The sequence below is a fragment of the Gymnoscopelus microlampas genome (genome assembly GCF_963454915.1).
Source record: "Gymnoscopelus microlampas genome assembly, chromosome: 12".
Lineage (NCBI taxonomy): Eukaryota > Metazoa > Chordata > Actinopteri > Myctophiformes > Myctophidae > Gymnoscopelus > Gymnoscopelus microlampas.
Window position 1 is genome coordinate 39,491,327 of NC_139949.1, and position 15,953 is coordinate 39,507,279.

At 40.6% G+C, this 15,953-nt stretch overlaps 1 protein-coding gene across 1 annotated transcript in view; it reads right to left on the reverse strand.

Annotated features, from left to right (window-relative positions):
- Window positions 1-4,531: 4,531 nt before the first annotated feature.
- Window positions 4,532-15,953, reverse strand: part of camk2a (calcium/calmodulin-dependent protein kinase II alpha) — a gene marked incomplete at its 5' end in the record, with an annotated part of 31,018 nt that continues 19,596 nt past the window's right edge. The window contains 6 exons of the mRNA XM_084074706.1: window positions 4,532-4,759; window positions 5,759-5,987; window positions 6,466-6,560; window positions 7,628-7,703; window positions 12,970-13,018; window positions 13,234-13,277. Of these exons, the coding sequence (XP_083930832.1) occupies window positions 4,756-4,759; window positions 5,759-5,987; window positions 6,466-6,560; window positions 7,628-7,703; window positions 12,970-13,018; window positions 13,234-13,277 (497 nt within the window). The 3' untranslated portion in view covers window positions 4,532-4,755. The remainder of the gene's footprint in view (window positions 4,760-5,758; window positions 5,988-6,465; window positions 6,561-7,627; window positions 7,704-12,969; window positions 13,019-13,233; window positions 13,278-15,953) is intronic.

Here is a 15,953-nt window from a genome sequence, read left to right on the forward strand (position 1 = left end):
GAAACACACGCATACATGTAAACTTCAGCACATTACATACCTGGCATGCAGCATTAAAGTGTCCGGTGAGTACAGTACAATATTCATAAGTAAAAAATGAATAAATGAAAGTTGAGTCTATTTGATGTGCCCAACAAATTAGTCTAAGTGCTCATTGCTTTCAAACGTCACACTTCTACATTTTCTTAAAGGAATGACAATGATATAAAAGGGTAGTGTGCTACTTTAAATCATCTATATTTACTTTTAATCACTTTAACAACATTTTTTTAATTTGCCAAAAATAAGGACCCCAATGTGGTGAAAGACACAACTTTGTGTTGCGTGGTTAGTATTCCTTGCTGATATAAATACTGTATATACCATTAGCCACAAGGTGGCTACCCATTCACATACTACAGACGCCACTTTTACTATATAGTTGGCAAACAACTGATCATTTTGTATGTGTTTCGATACCTTTTCAGCTGGGCAAATAAAACAACGGCCAAGATAGTTCAGACCTCAGTACTTGTGTATTGTTTCCTTGCTGATATTGTCTGCAATACTATGGCTTTTTATTTATACTCCATCGCACAACAGCGTTGCTTGCTGACAATAACTGATGGTTTGTAATCCACAAGCGACACTGCCATATCCAATTTAGACCTCTGGATTGTCTGGATGCTTCTTGCGGAAACTGGATGGCAACCACTGGTTTTATTTCAAGTCGATTCATAAACATCAAGCACCACATCAAATATGACATCAACCCTAATTGCATCCACAAATTAAAATTGATTGAGATAACATCGCAGGATTAGATTATATAATGAACTTAATAGTGTTATCTATTTCGGGTTACATCTACTTTTTCAGGAAAACATCAAAAATAGTTCCAAGTGCTTTAAAAATTACATTTCAAATATTTCCAGTGACTGTGTACTGTATACATACACCCAGTGATATTCAGACTGTTAACTTAATGTCTCAAAAGTTACAACTTTACATGTTACATTATAAAACACAAACTAATCTACTGTAGAAAACAGCCATACATTCTCTAGATGCCATTTGGTATCCCTGACCATTCTTGGAAAATACTGATAGTTACAACAATAATAATGATAATCCTCAGTGCTAATTTAACCATTTGTAACTTTGAGAATGTACAAATGTTACCAAATGTACCCTTTCCGGTCCATTTGGTTACATTTGCACACTCCCACAGTTAAATGAACACTCAAAGATTTTACTGTGTACAGTTCTGGTCCACAGTTAGAAGCAGATTTGTTTTTGTTTTTTGTATCCCAAGTTGAGCGAACCCTTCTCTGGAATGGGGTGCCAAATGGCACGAGTGACATCAAGTAAAAGCCGAGGGCATTGGCAGTAGTCTGTTGAAGCAGGGTCAGACATTCAGAGGCAGCTGTTTGCTAATGGAACACATAGATTACCGTACATAAGATAAATGTAATAATTTACAATATGTTCTCTACTCTGCAATTTAATTCTACACAATGTCAGCACTGGAAGTTTGATTGGATGTGAGAAAGCCTTTGATATACAGTACAAATGCTATAATAACAATAATAATAATAATCTGATTTTACAAAGATCTACATTCTTGTGACAGTAAAAAGAGTAGTACCGTTTTTAAAACCTCTGAGACCGACATAGGTAAAAGTTATTGAATATCAAGTAATTTGAAGGTTACCATGACATTTTGTTAGCTTATCGCTAGCAGTACAGACTTTTTTTTTTTTGCAAGGATAAACCAGTTTCCATAAAAGGGAGGGGTTGAGGCATTTGGTGGAAAACTAGCAGAACTTCAAAATGTCAAGATAAACGTTTCAGAAACACAAACAAATGCCCAGGGTTATACAGCCAGCATGCATTAAAACCAGTGAAGCTAAAAATATATCCTACAGAATAAAGAAATTCAACACATTTCAGGTAACAGCTAAGAGGAAGTACAGAGTAATAGAACTGTGTATCTAGAAAGAGATATTTTCATAGCACTGCCATCTCACAATAACCTAGTTTTGTAAAAAAAAAAAAAAAAAAAAAAAGAGCAAACTTTATCCTCTGACCAATCTCAGTATATAGTTGCCAATGGATTTCAGTTGAGCTTAGTGTTGTGAAGGAAAGTAAAAGGAGTTATGTAGAGAAGATCTAACAAATGTCGAGGCCATGCACATCCAATTACGGAAGTATAAGAAGAATACTTAATCTACAGGCAATAAGGGAATTGTTAATATAGCTTTAGACCACCAGGAACCAGAACAGCTCCAAGAAGAACAGGCCAGAAACCAGAAGATTTTAGCTGCAGTGGCAAAACTGCATTTTGCCTTCCATCAGCTGAGGTTCAATGTAGATGGAGAGCTTAGACACCACTATAACATATTCAATGTAGCATATTAATAATGTGGTCAATAACAGCTGAGCTGTGTATAAATGTAAATACATACTCTGAACCACCCTTGCCTTTTGTGTTGATGCGGTCCAAGGACATTTTGGATGAAGGATTCTATTAGGATATGGACAGTCTAAATACATTTCACTGCGACACTGGTTCTGACTTTACTATCATTTAACTCTCTATGGCATTAATATGAACTTATACTAGTACACTGCACCCGCACCCCCTCCACCACACACACACGCATGCACGCATGCATGTACAAATGTACGTACATATGTGCATGCACACGCGTGCACACACACACACACACACACACACACACGCACACACACACACACGCACACACGCACACACTCGCACACATACCAATCTTTCCCTCCTACTGATTTTCCATTATTTTGAAAGCTGAAGTACCTGCAGTATATTGCATATATACATGTTTCTTGGGTGTTACTTCAAAGCCTAGCAGCCAATCCTTAGGAACCCAACCTCTGGAACCTAACCTTAGGAAGTTAGGAACTTAACCTAATCTTGTCCCCTGATTGAGAAGAACATTATGGCAGTCATAACTTGCCCTGACATGCACCGTTTTGCAATCCCAAATAGAGAATTTTCTATTCAGGGAATGCTTAAGAAAGGACTTCCTCAGTATGGTGGGGCATATCCAGTATGATTTTAAATGAATTACAACCACCTTGATGTAGCCTGTCAAATTGACTGTGGTCACCTCTGATATAAAGGAGGTAGGCAAAAGGAGGTAGGAAATAGCCAGGACAAATGGAAAAAGAGACACTTGTGGTGTTGAATATGACAATAGGAACAATGTTTCAGTCTCCATTCCACCACAATACACGTAGGATAGATCCAAATGTGATAAAACTAGCACTCACTCTCCATAATCTCTGTGTAGGAGGACATTTAGATTGGGGGTAGAACTGGAACAAGAGCTATTATTAATGGAAGAACACAAAGTGGAGTCCACACTTTTGGCAGATTAGATAAAAAAAAGATATGGCCCTCTCACGCTTAACATTTTTCCAAGTTAATTAATTGTTAAACCACTTAAACCCTACTTTAAAAAATAGCCAAAATAGACGTAAGAAAGCTCACAATGCAACGTGCATTATGAGCTTGTCGCTATTTTTGAAAATGTTAGCATTTCTTTTAGCTTATAACGACATGGCCAAAATGAGGACACCAGGCTGAAAGTGGTTGATTTGGACCCCTTGGTGGAAGCGAATATAGTATGATGTTGTTAATTGTGGAACAGCGCTTAACGAGTGACAGCGTAGGCTAAACGGGAGGGTCCTGCAAGAAAACAAGCAATGTTTTTTCTTTTCTAAATACTTATGTCCGGGTTATGCTTAATTTATGCTAATATGTATGAATGTGTCGTTCGTTCGAAAATAGCAGCTCCACAAACTCACAACATAGCTTGTAGATCAGCTATTAATCAGGTTTTAGAAGCCAGATTGACATTAAAGAATCATCAAATAGTCATTTTCAGCAAAAGAAGAGTTGTGGAGTGGCGTTACTCTAGCCTACATCTTATCCCAACCGAGACCAGGGATCTCAGCCATTTTCCAGTTTCCCTATCCCTAAAAATAGTCATTTTTGTAATATAACACCAACCCCAGATATTGTGACTGCACACCACACAGTAGGCTAGTACTGTATGATGGGCAATCATAATATGTCATATTATTGAGAGTGAGAGTTACTGAGAGTTACTGAGAGTAGCCTACTTGATTCTGATTGGCTGTAGAGTGTGCATTATTTTCAGTTAAACACACTCCTTTGACAAAGAGGATGATTTAGAATCATCGTTCTAAATAAATATATAGAAAAAAAGTTCTGTGTAATGGTTATCTAAGACAACAGTAGCTACAATCTATCCTTAAAAACAATATGGATTTCAATATAACTTTCATTTATGGATCATACATTATTTGTCGATAATTATGATGATATTATTATGACTGTACGGTATAATATGCGGTATATTATGGTGTAATATACAGTACCAATATGATTTGATAACATTGACATAAATATCTATCGGCCAGTTACAACATTGAGGGGCATGATTGAAGAGAAGTCCAAGCAAGTGACCAATCAGAGACTAAAAAAAAAAAGCGAAGAGAGGGGTTTATTGGTTGGTTGGTTACTCAGTCAACTCCACTTTCACTTTTGGAGTGAGGGGTGCCGGGTGCCTTCCCCCTCCCGCTGCCAAAAACAAGCAAAAACTCCCCCAAACCCCGTTGACTGGTCAGTCGGTTGGGCCACTGTCAGAATATCAGTTGTCAGGGAAACGGGCTCCCGTCGAAAGTTCCTCCACTCTGGAGTTCTCAGCTCTAGCTGGTGGAGAGGGAGAGAGACATGAGAATGATTTTGGTCTTTTGACTTAGACTCTGTGTTTTGTAATGATGCTGTGTGTGTGCGTGTGTGTGTGTGTGTGTGTGTGTGTGTGTGTGTGTGTGTGTGTGTGTGTGTGTGTGTGTGTGTGTGTGTGTGTGTGTGTGTGTGTGTGTGTGTGTGTGTGTGCGTGCGTGCGTGCGTGCGTGTGCGTGCGTGTGTGTCCCCACAAGTTAGTAGAATTTGAGGAATAGACGTTGTGAGGACCATATTCCTGGTCCTCGTGAGAAAAAAGTGGTTGTTTTATGGTTGAAATCATTTTTAGAGATACGTTTAAAATTAGAAAAAGATTCAGGTTGGGATTAGGTTTAGGATTAGATATTTAGAGGTTAGTTTTAGGGAGTTGGGGTTAGATTTTCCCCTGTTTTATACTTAGTTGTGCGGCGATGTCAAACACCGGAAAATAGCCGATCTACAAGCTCACAACGTGTCAGCGCGACACGTTGTGAGCTTGTAGATCTGCTATTTTCCGGCTTTAGACTTGCGGTTAAAAATGCCCCACAAAAATCATAAATCAATCATAAAATTGGCTTCCTAAAATGTTGATGTCCTCACAAGTATAGTAATACAAACGTGTGTGTGTGTGTGTGTATGTGTGTGTGTGTGTGTGTGCGTGTGCGTGCGTGCGTGCGTGCGTGTGTGCGTGCGTGTGTGTGTGCGTGTGTGTGCGTGCGTTCGTGTGCGTTTGTGTGCGTTCATGTGTGATAGAATATGGGGAATTATTTCTCCAGCTCTTACCCTGCGTTTTAACAGCGGGCAACTCTCGGCGATGCCGGGCGATATCGCCCAAAAAGATAAAGGAAATCCATCTTTCATCGCCCCCCCGCCCACTTCGCCCATCATCGCCCATCATCGCCCGTTCTCATAGACTTTCATTATATTTTTGGACGACGTCGCCCAGAGTTGCCCGCTGTTAAAACGTACCGTTAATTCCCTCCTTACTTGCTCAGAGCGGAGGCGGATCCCGAGCGATGAAAGTGGACAATCTGCCACTTGCCGTCCCTGCGATGCCACACTCTGGTCTCCTCTGACTGGGCCGTTCTGGGAATCCCATTGGTGTCGATGTACTGAGTTACTCTGATGTAAGCGATGCAAGCTGCATCGTCTCCCACCAGGTGGATGTGAGGGTTCAGGATGGTGGTGTGGACGGGCTTACTGTTCTTAGACCACACTGAAGAGAGGCAACAGAAGATGAGAAACAAAGAAAGGAGGGAAGGAAGGAGAGAAAGCAAGCAAGCAAGAAAGAAAGACAATCATGTCCAGCTAAAAACACATTATCAGCTATAATACAGAGAGTAATACCAGCTCTGCTCGCACAATGGAATATACTGCTGTTATACGGACAGACAAAGGTCACATGAATTTAACACTATACAACACCTAAAATGTATGGCCTTGATTCCTATTTTATCAGCTTGATTTATGCACACACACAAGTACACACACACACGCGCGCACACACACACGCACACGCACACACACCATAATATAATATATCATACTTCTAAAGTAAATGTGTGCTAACTGTGAATTCTTTCTTCTGTTCGTTATCTTTAATCATTTTTTTTTACATGTTTTATTTTACATTTCATTACATTTTGAGTGGGATAAAAATGGGCAAATATATACATTTGTGCTTTAGTTCTTACAGTTTTCAAAGTAGAAGCGATGGAAATCCAGGCCCTCCACCAGGTTCCCCAGGGCTTCGGGTTCGAATGCAGTCACAGCCGGGTCACACATTTTACTGAGTGGAAGGACATGTAACAAACATGTTATGGTAACAAACGTTTTACTCAGTGGAAGGACATGGGTTTATGGTGCCGACTACTTACTGTTAAATAATTGTCAGAAAAAAACAGAACAAGAGATATAAAAAGGTAACAACAGTAAAAAGTGCCAATGGTGCTCTAAACTCAAGGTCAAAACATGTTGGCAGTTGCCTTTTAATAAATAAAGGCTGTTCCCCCTTCTGTTGTTTTTTCACATGTTAAATAATCACATTCAGAAGATGGACAGACATTACATAAATTGCACTGTACATACATGACAGTGATGTCCATGATATGGACACATTACATTTTTTAGGGGCACAGAAAAATTTGGCATATCGTCTTTACGTTGGGTTGAACACACTGGTAGGGGATAGTGTGTCATCCACAAATCACAGTCTCCGGTTCAATTCTGGTTGGAGAGAAAACTGACTAGAATTGTATATAGCCGTGGCCTATTATTATGTAACACATGGTGTAATCATTAAATGCCTACTTACCACATATTTATTCAATATTACAACCATGTTCCTACTCTCTAGCTGCTAAGGGATACAAAACTCAGTATTCAGTTCGGTATTGCTAACAAGTTATGTAGGGCTTCAACAACCAAATGAATCAAAGTCAATACTGGAGATAGATGTAGAGGCTATAATTTATTTAATTTATAATTTCCCCGAACCCTAAATGGAGCGTGCTCCAGCACACTTTAGTGTTCTATGATGTTAATGCTATTTCACAAAAATGAATAAGACTTATCAGGAAAGTGACCAGCAGGGGGTGCTAGTACCAATTATAAAAACAACTCTACTGAGGCAGCAGCCTGTCTGCTGTGATGTCTGGGGTTTCATATCACACAACCACAATAAACAGAAAGAAAGAAGGAAAGAGTGAAAGAAAGGAAAATAAGGGAGAGAAATATGTTCTCTCTCTCTCTGTGTGTGTGTGTGTGTGTGTGTGTGTGTGTGTGTGTGTGTGTGTGTGTGTGTGTGTGTGTGTGTGTGTGTGCGTGTGCGTGTGCGTGTGTGTTTGTTTTGCTCACGTGTAGCTCTCAAAGTCTCCATTGCTAATCGCCTCAATCAGTTGTTCCGTTACTTTGATGATCTCCTGTTTCCTCACTGAGAGAGAGAGAGAGAGAGAGAGAGAGAGAGAGAGAGAGAGAGAGAGAGAGAGAGAGAGAGAGAGAGAGAGAGAGAGAGAGGGAGGGAGGGTCAGCACCAAGATCTAATCAAACTGTGCAATGTATCATAATGATCCATTCTGGATCCACACTGGCAAGGACCAGGAAGGAGGGTTAGGAATATTGCTTGCTATTGATGGCTTTTTATAAGGCAACCAAACCTCGAACCCCAAATCAATGCAAAGCCTGGTATGGTGAAAAGCAGGGTGTTAAACTGGCAATCCTCTATTTATATTGTATATATACAGTGCAGTGCTGGGCCTGGTGTGAACTGAAGTCCGTCGGATCAGCAGATCTCCAAAAATATCTATAAATCGGCAAATCCCTATAGGCCTGTATGGAGATTCCCGATGTCATCAATGTGACGTCATATATAGTACTGATGTCAAAGACCTCCAAATACTATTGCACAAAATCTTTGTGTGTGTTTGTGTGCATGTCTGTGTGGCCTATAACCAAACCGTCTGGCCAATGGACATCAACCTTGGCATGTGTATTGCTGAGGACTCGAGGGAGTGTAGTGTCAAGTGGGAAGTCGCTCAGATCAGCAGTTAATAATAATATCCGCAAATCTCCATATCTGTCTGTCTGTGTCCCTTTTATGCCTATAACTGTATGAATATGTATGTTTGTCTGTGTCGCCTTTAAGTTGACATCATAGACTGGCAATGATATTACTGATAATGGGTAGTGACTAAGTAGCTCTGAAAACGAGTAGGCTACAACAGCAAAACAGGAGAGACCACGTTCCCAAAGGGCATTTTTCCAAAGGGACGTATAATAGAGATATATTCTTTCTTTCTTTTTTATCCCATGATTCTTGTAATCCATTTTTTTCACCCAGTTTCAATTGCCTAAACTGTAATCCTGGGCACTATATACTCTCCCTCTGCCAGCCTGGGGAGAGCCCCGAACTGAGCTCATGCTTCAATGCATGAGGAGTGAGCAGGCCGCTTCTTATGACCTGACCTGACCCTTTCGCCAACCCCACTAATAGAGATACATTCTTGACCTTAAACATTGCCATGGCTGAACAGAGATCATATTCTCTGAGCTGATTCTCGCAGGAAGTGTGAGCCTCAGAAATGAAAATGTCACATCGAATGAACTCAATTGTGAAAGATCAAAGTTCAAATCTGCGATCATTAAAAACCAACAAGAACAATAAAGCAGGAGTCTTCAACAGGGGGTCCGGGACCCCTAGGGTGTCCTCAGAGTTACTACAGGGGGTCCGCCAAATCTTTGTGTGATGTGATTTTTTATTTTACCTTAACTTCTTGAACCCTAGCTTCCCTTTTCTGAGGAGAACTTTAGCCAAAAAATAGCAGATCTACAAGCTCACAACGCCTCGCGCTGCGAGGCGTTGTGAGCTTGTAGATCTGCTATTTTTTGGCAAAGCGGTGTTTGGTGTAGAGGGAAAAAAGAGCAGACCAAGTAAACAAAAAAAGTTAAATCTGAAACACAATTGTATACAATATAGAGGGGGTCCCTGCTTCATCTCTCTCTCAGCTAGAGGGTCCTTGGGCTGAAAAGGTTGAAGACCCCTGCAATAAAGCTATTGTGCAATAGTTTGTTTGTAGGGAGACCCCCTCCAACCATTTCAAATGTGCTAGTTATATTATATTAACATAAAGATTACTTAAAAATGTCGTATTCATTTAAAAAAAGGTCCCGGATTGTAGCTTTAATTTTTGTCAAAGATGGGTTTGCATTTTTCTGCCAGACTGTGGATAGCAACAATGACAGCAGCTGTTTAATTTATTCTGTTCTACATCTGTTCTCAGTGTGCGTAGCTGCACAGCCAAACAAATAACTAAACACCTCTTGGTTGTCTTCTTAAAGCCTCTAATGCAGGGCTCTTCAACGTTTTTTCAGGCCAAGGACCCCTTAACTGAGAGAGAGATGAAGCAGGGACCCCCATTACATATTGGATTCATTTTAATATGTGTTTTCAGACATTTAACCATTTAAACCCTCAATTTAAACCACACTAAACCTCTTTGCCGAAACGTAACAACAGTAAAGAAAAATTGACTAATGTTCCCCCCAGAATATAGGGATGCGAGGGTTCAAGTGGTTAATGTAAAAATGAAAAAAATAAAGTCCATATCACACAAAGATTTGGTGGCCCCCCTGCAGTATCTCTGAGGACCCCTTAGGGGTCCCGGACCCCCTGTTGAAGACCCCTGCTCTAATGAGTATTTATTCATCAATGAGTTTCTATGATTGACATGTTGGCCTCAAACATTCCCATTTGAAAACAAATCTCAAAGCAAAAATACATTTCATATCACTATCGTAAGCATTACAAAGCATAGTCATAGCCTTAGAAAATGAATTAATCATGACAATTTGCATATAGATAAACAGGGAACTAGCCAATTAAGACTATTATGAGTTGTGTATGACAATGATTAAAACAAATACTTTAATTGCAAGCAGAGAGCAAATTCATTTTTTTTTGTCCCCAAGATGTGTTATTTCACACATTTTCAAATATAACAGATCTACAAGCACCCAAAGTGTTACATTGTAGATTGGAGGGAATTTCCTCTCAAAATGGCCAGTCAAGGAATAATGGATCCTGAAGTTATGTGACTTCAACAACCAATGGCAAAGCCACTGAGTATAAATTACCAAATGTCAATTCCTCTGAACAGCCACTAGGGGTCGTATTGAATAACTAGTGACATAAATGGTTAATGGGCTGCATTTATATAATTACTTTTACCAAAGTGCTTTAAAATGTATGCATTAACCATCTACCAATCACACAACGATGGCAAGGAACCAACCTGCCCGTTGGGAGCAGTTATGAATTTAGTATCTTGCTCAAGGACACTTCAACATGATTATTGTCTTTAGTGATTGTCAGATTAGCATTATGAGTCCTGTTAAAGCTCCTGGACACTGTAGCTCCCTTAAGTGCAATTCATTAATACAGTAAATTGCAGTTAAAAGAGCTACAGAGTGCAGAGCTTCATTGCTGTCTCTCTATTGGACCAGCATCTGCTTTATGGTTGAACGGAGTCCCTCAGGGATCTATAGTGTCTGTTTTCTGTTATTGTGGGACGCGTTGTAAGCTTGTCGATCTGCAATTTCCTGCGAAAGCTTTCCCCACAATACGGATGCTGGGGTTTAAATGGTTAAATGGTATGTGGATGTGTGCGACTATTATGCATTGTTACGTTTGCCGTTAGAACGGCATCATCCTGGCTCCAGCACCTGAACAGGCCATCTGCCATTGGCCGGTATTGGTGCCAGGTGATGTCACTACTATCTGTTGTAGTCAACAGAGGGTGACATCACCTGGCACCCGAACCAGTCAATAGCAGATGGCCATTTTAGTACCGCTCTTTTCACCATTGGGGTACCAGGCTTCACACAGATTTGAGATTTGGGTTCGGTTACCCTTTGTATGGTCTACTGATACGACTGGTGACATCTGAATTCAATGGGGACAAAACTGGGTGAAAACCGTTCAGAATTTTAAAAAACAAACTGCATTACAGAACCAATGCAAAAACTTGGGGACGGCCCTTCATATTGGAGATTGGTTTTCAAAGCAGTGGGCGTAGGTTTGTTTAGCGGAGGTTTCCTCAGCTGTTCAAACCCCAGCATTGAATTTCGATTTCCCCAGACGACTGTCTATGCGAGACTACCCTTTGTGTAAGTCCTTTCTATTCAAGACAAATCTGCACGAATAATATTATAATAATGCATACACTTTTTAAAGCGCTTTTCAAGGTACCCAAAGTCGCTTTACAAAACATAACAAACAAAACAGTCGGAATATTCTGTGAACTGTTGAGACACAACCATAAATAAATCCAATGTAACTCAATCTTAGTAGATTAGTGAACGGTTAAATGTGTAATCACCTCAGTATATTGGATTTTTATCTGTGAAGGTAACTTTGGCTAAAGCACATGAGTAGAGCAACTCGTGGTCAACAGTAGGAGATAATATAGATAGCAGCATACTGACAGCTCCCTCCCTCTCAGTGAAAAATGAAATTAATTAAGTTGTTAGTCTTCCAAGTCAAAAACTAACTTGAGGGAATCAGAATATAGTCTTAGATGATAAGCCTCTGCTTAAATAAGAATGTGAGTGTCTATTAGAGTGTCTTGTCTTGGTTAAAAAACAAATTCTTATAATTCAACTAGCCTCAAGGATGTCAACTGGTCAAAATAACAAGGGTGGTGGAATTTTGGCTGGTACAGTATATTGGCCTGTTGGTTAAAAGTATTTACAGTCCCTGTAAAAGAAACAGAGCTACAATTTGTCATGGGTCTGCAATAATGTCTTTGATCACACACTGTAGTGTAGAGTACTGTGTATATGAGTCCCATTATTTATGTTATGCAGAACATTACTGACAGCTGCTTTTCGACAGGAAGACAGCATCGCATTGACATCTCATAGCTTCAGGTCAAGCCGTGTTAAAACCACTTAAACCCTATATACTTAGTTGAACTGGGGTCTATAATTAGCTCCCTCCTTTTTTCCCTCGACACCAAATTTCTTCTCCAAAAATAAACAATCTCCAAGCTCACAACGCGTGGCAACGCATGCCTATTATGATATGCCCAGAATAGAGTTCATGTGGTTAAAATGCAGGGGGTTCTGACTTCACTTCCTATTCACGCCCTCCTGTCGTAGACATTGATCTATTTACGGACTACTGGTTGAGTGAGTGTTTGTGTGTGTGTGTGTGTGTGTGTGTGTGTGTGTGTGTGTGTGTGTGTGTGTGTGTGTGTGTGTGTGTGTGTGTGAGAGAGCACATGGACTTAAGGGCCCACTATCAGTGTCATTTTAACACGGATAGCCACAGCGTCAGCGGGAATGTCGAGAGAGCGCAGGAGAGAGTGAGAGAGAATGTGTGCTGTCAACCATCGTCAACATTTCAACACTACAGAAAGCTGACTGCGATATCGCATGCCTTTCCCTGCTCAAAATACTGACACCAGTAATGTTAATGTTACACTATATTATGGTGTAACACCTGCCCATCTGTAACATTGCACTACATGGAGTTTTCCTTGGCAATGTTTGTGTCCGCGTGTGTGGCTGTGGCTGTCCGTGTGTCCGTGTGTCCATGTGTGTGTGTGTGTGTGTGTGTGTGTGTGTGTGTGTGTGTGTGTGTGTGTGTGTGTGTGTGTGTGTGTGTGTGTGTGTGTGTGTGTGTGTGTGTGTGCTCTCACCTCTCGTGTCCTCATCCTCGATGGTAGTATTGGTGCTCTCAGAGGATTCCTACAAGAACACAACAATACTAATGTAAAATATTATTGAACCCAACATTTTACAGTATAAGATACAGATAGCCACACTCGCACACACACACGCACGCACTCACACACACACACACACACACACACACACACACACACACACACACACACACACACACACACACACACACACACACACACACACACACACACACACACACACTCTTAGAGTCCTACCTTGACTCCATCTCCGGTCTTCTTGTTTCCTCCACTCTTTCCTCCTGATTGAGCGGCGGTGGCCAGGAAGACAGACAGAAGTATGAGCGTGAGGAAAAAAGGAATAAAGGCCCAAAAAAGGAAGGAGGGCATGATGCCCACGCTGTCTATGTGAGTGCTTCCTATGTGTGTGTGGGTGTCCTACAGTACGTGTGTGTGTGTGTGTGTGTGTGTTGATGTGTGCGTGAGTTTGTGGACCCCCCCTCAGGGTTAAGTGTAACTTTAAATTTTCACTTGCAATTCAGATATTTTGAGTTGAGAAAGTTTGAAATTCAAAGAGAGGGATAAAATAATGCAGCCCCTCCCCCAACATTTAAACCCAAAGGAAAACAAAACATATGGTAAAATAATGAAGTCTTATTCAAAGCTTCTTTTTCATGTCTGAAAAGAGGATTATAAACTTTTGTTACACAGCTTTTTACTGTTTGTACTCACTGTTGAGTATATGTGGGAATTGAAAAAAGTTACAATTCAATTAAAATAATACACAATTTCAAAGGAAAGATTTATGTTTTCATGTGATAAAAAAAAAAAAGTTCTCCGTGGCCTTGATAAAGAAAATATATAGCAGAAGTGTAATATAATTAAATTTAAAAAAAGTAATCTTCAGTCTTCTTTGTGGGATAAGAGAATACGATATATCCCAGTTTGAGTTTCAACAAAATCCAGGTTTGTTTTGGTTACATTCCCTTGTCGTTCTTTCATATTGTTTCTTCTTTGTGATGATCTGAATCCTGTTTTCACTTTTACTTCCTTTCGGATAAAAAAACCCCACCTAATCTGCTAACTCTAACCCTCCATAGAGTGTCATCTCTCTCTCTCTTTCTCTCTCTCTCTCTCTCCCCTGTTTCTCTCTCTCTCTTTAGATGTTGAGCTGCACACTCCCAAAGCAACAACAGAGACTCCTCATCAAAACAGGCAGACAGAAAAAAGAAAGGGCGGGGAGAGAGATAGAGAGAGAGAGAGAGAGAGAGAGAGAGAGAGAGAGAGAGAGAGAGGGAATTCCCAGCATGACATATAGTTCAGAGAAAGATAGAGAGGGAGGGAGAGAGTGACAACGCCAAATTTAGGACCAACAACTTGAGATATTGATAGGGCAAACAGCATAGGCACATTCCAAAACTTTAGCTCGCTCTCCCCTCCCTTCTACCTTGCTTCCTACTTCTACTCTCTCTCTCTCTCTCTCTCTGAACTCAGATCTGTTTTTCATTATGTCTACCAAAGGTTTTGTCACAGCTAGGTTCAAAATAAATGCTCAATACAAACTGGTGCAACCTGTTCTAGAAGGGTGTAAAAATAGACAATGACATCTACAATGACGTCAAGTAGAGAATCCATTGTGTGAAAATAATATTATTTTGGTGAGAAACAGAGATTCGGCAATTCATCTGTAGCAGGATTATCTGAAAAAAGTTGATTGTTTTAAATTCTGTTTCATATATGACTAATAATAACCCCTCACTCGTGCTCTCTGGGTGATTTCCCTGGGCTATCAATAGCTCTGGAATTGTGCGTCCGTATGTGCGAGTGTGTGTATGACCCCTTCATGTCAGCTGTGATGGCTCTCGACACATACATACACACACACGCGCGCGCACGCACGCACGCGCGCGCGCGCGCGCGCACGCACGCACGCACACACACACACACACACACACACACACACACACACACACACACACACACACACACACACACACACACACACACACACACACACACACACACACACACACACACACACACACACACACACACACACACACACACACACACACACACACACACACACACACACACACAAGTATCTGGTGGTAAACTGTTAATTGTCCCCGAGTCCCTCTAAAAGCCAGCAGATCTTCACTGGATCAGTAGAGTCTGTGTGTTGGTTCTGGTGTGGACATGCTTTGTTTACAAAAATGGATCTTCTTCACGTCCCTGAAGATCCACAGATCAAACGTTATCTTAATAAGAAAGTTGTATTTTTACTATATCGTGCGGGTTCCACCTTTAATATAGTATTATGCTTTCGACCCACACAGCCACTGTTGATATGCGTATAGTTAGCTTTTCGTAGACATGTTTTGTTTAAATTACCTTTAGAATTCAAACTACAAACGCAGGAAATAAATAGAACCATGCAATCATTCTATCAGTCGGCAGTCATATTGAGTTCTGTTCAATGTTCTATGTTGTGTGGGGTGTGGGGTATGGTGTGTGTGTTGTGTGTGGCAGCTGTTGCTGGATTTCCTAGCTGGGCACACAGTCTCCACAGATGGATGTTCCGTTCCTGTTCTCCTTCGTCTTCATTAAGAGAAAACCGCAATTAGCAGGGACTGGAATATCTCTGCCTTTCTGTTTCGCCTCTCTCCTCCTTTCCATACCACTTTAGATGTTCATCCTTTCTTTCTTTCCATACAGTGCCCTTTAGTAAGGACCTACCCGTCATGTATGTTTGGAAAAATGAACATAAATGTATTTGAAACCAGCCTGTAGGTCTGCTCACAAGGAGATTAGATTGAATGGGGTGGAAGAGTGTGGATGCTTGATGCTGTCTGTCTTCTCTTTTTTACTAGTTCTAGTTTTACTATTCATCAAAAACACCCGTCCTTGCTTCTGGTGACTCATACTGCCCAGTCCTAATACGTTAGGTTGTTTTTTCAATTACTCTTTTCATACAT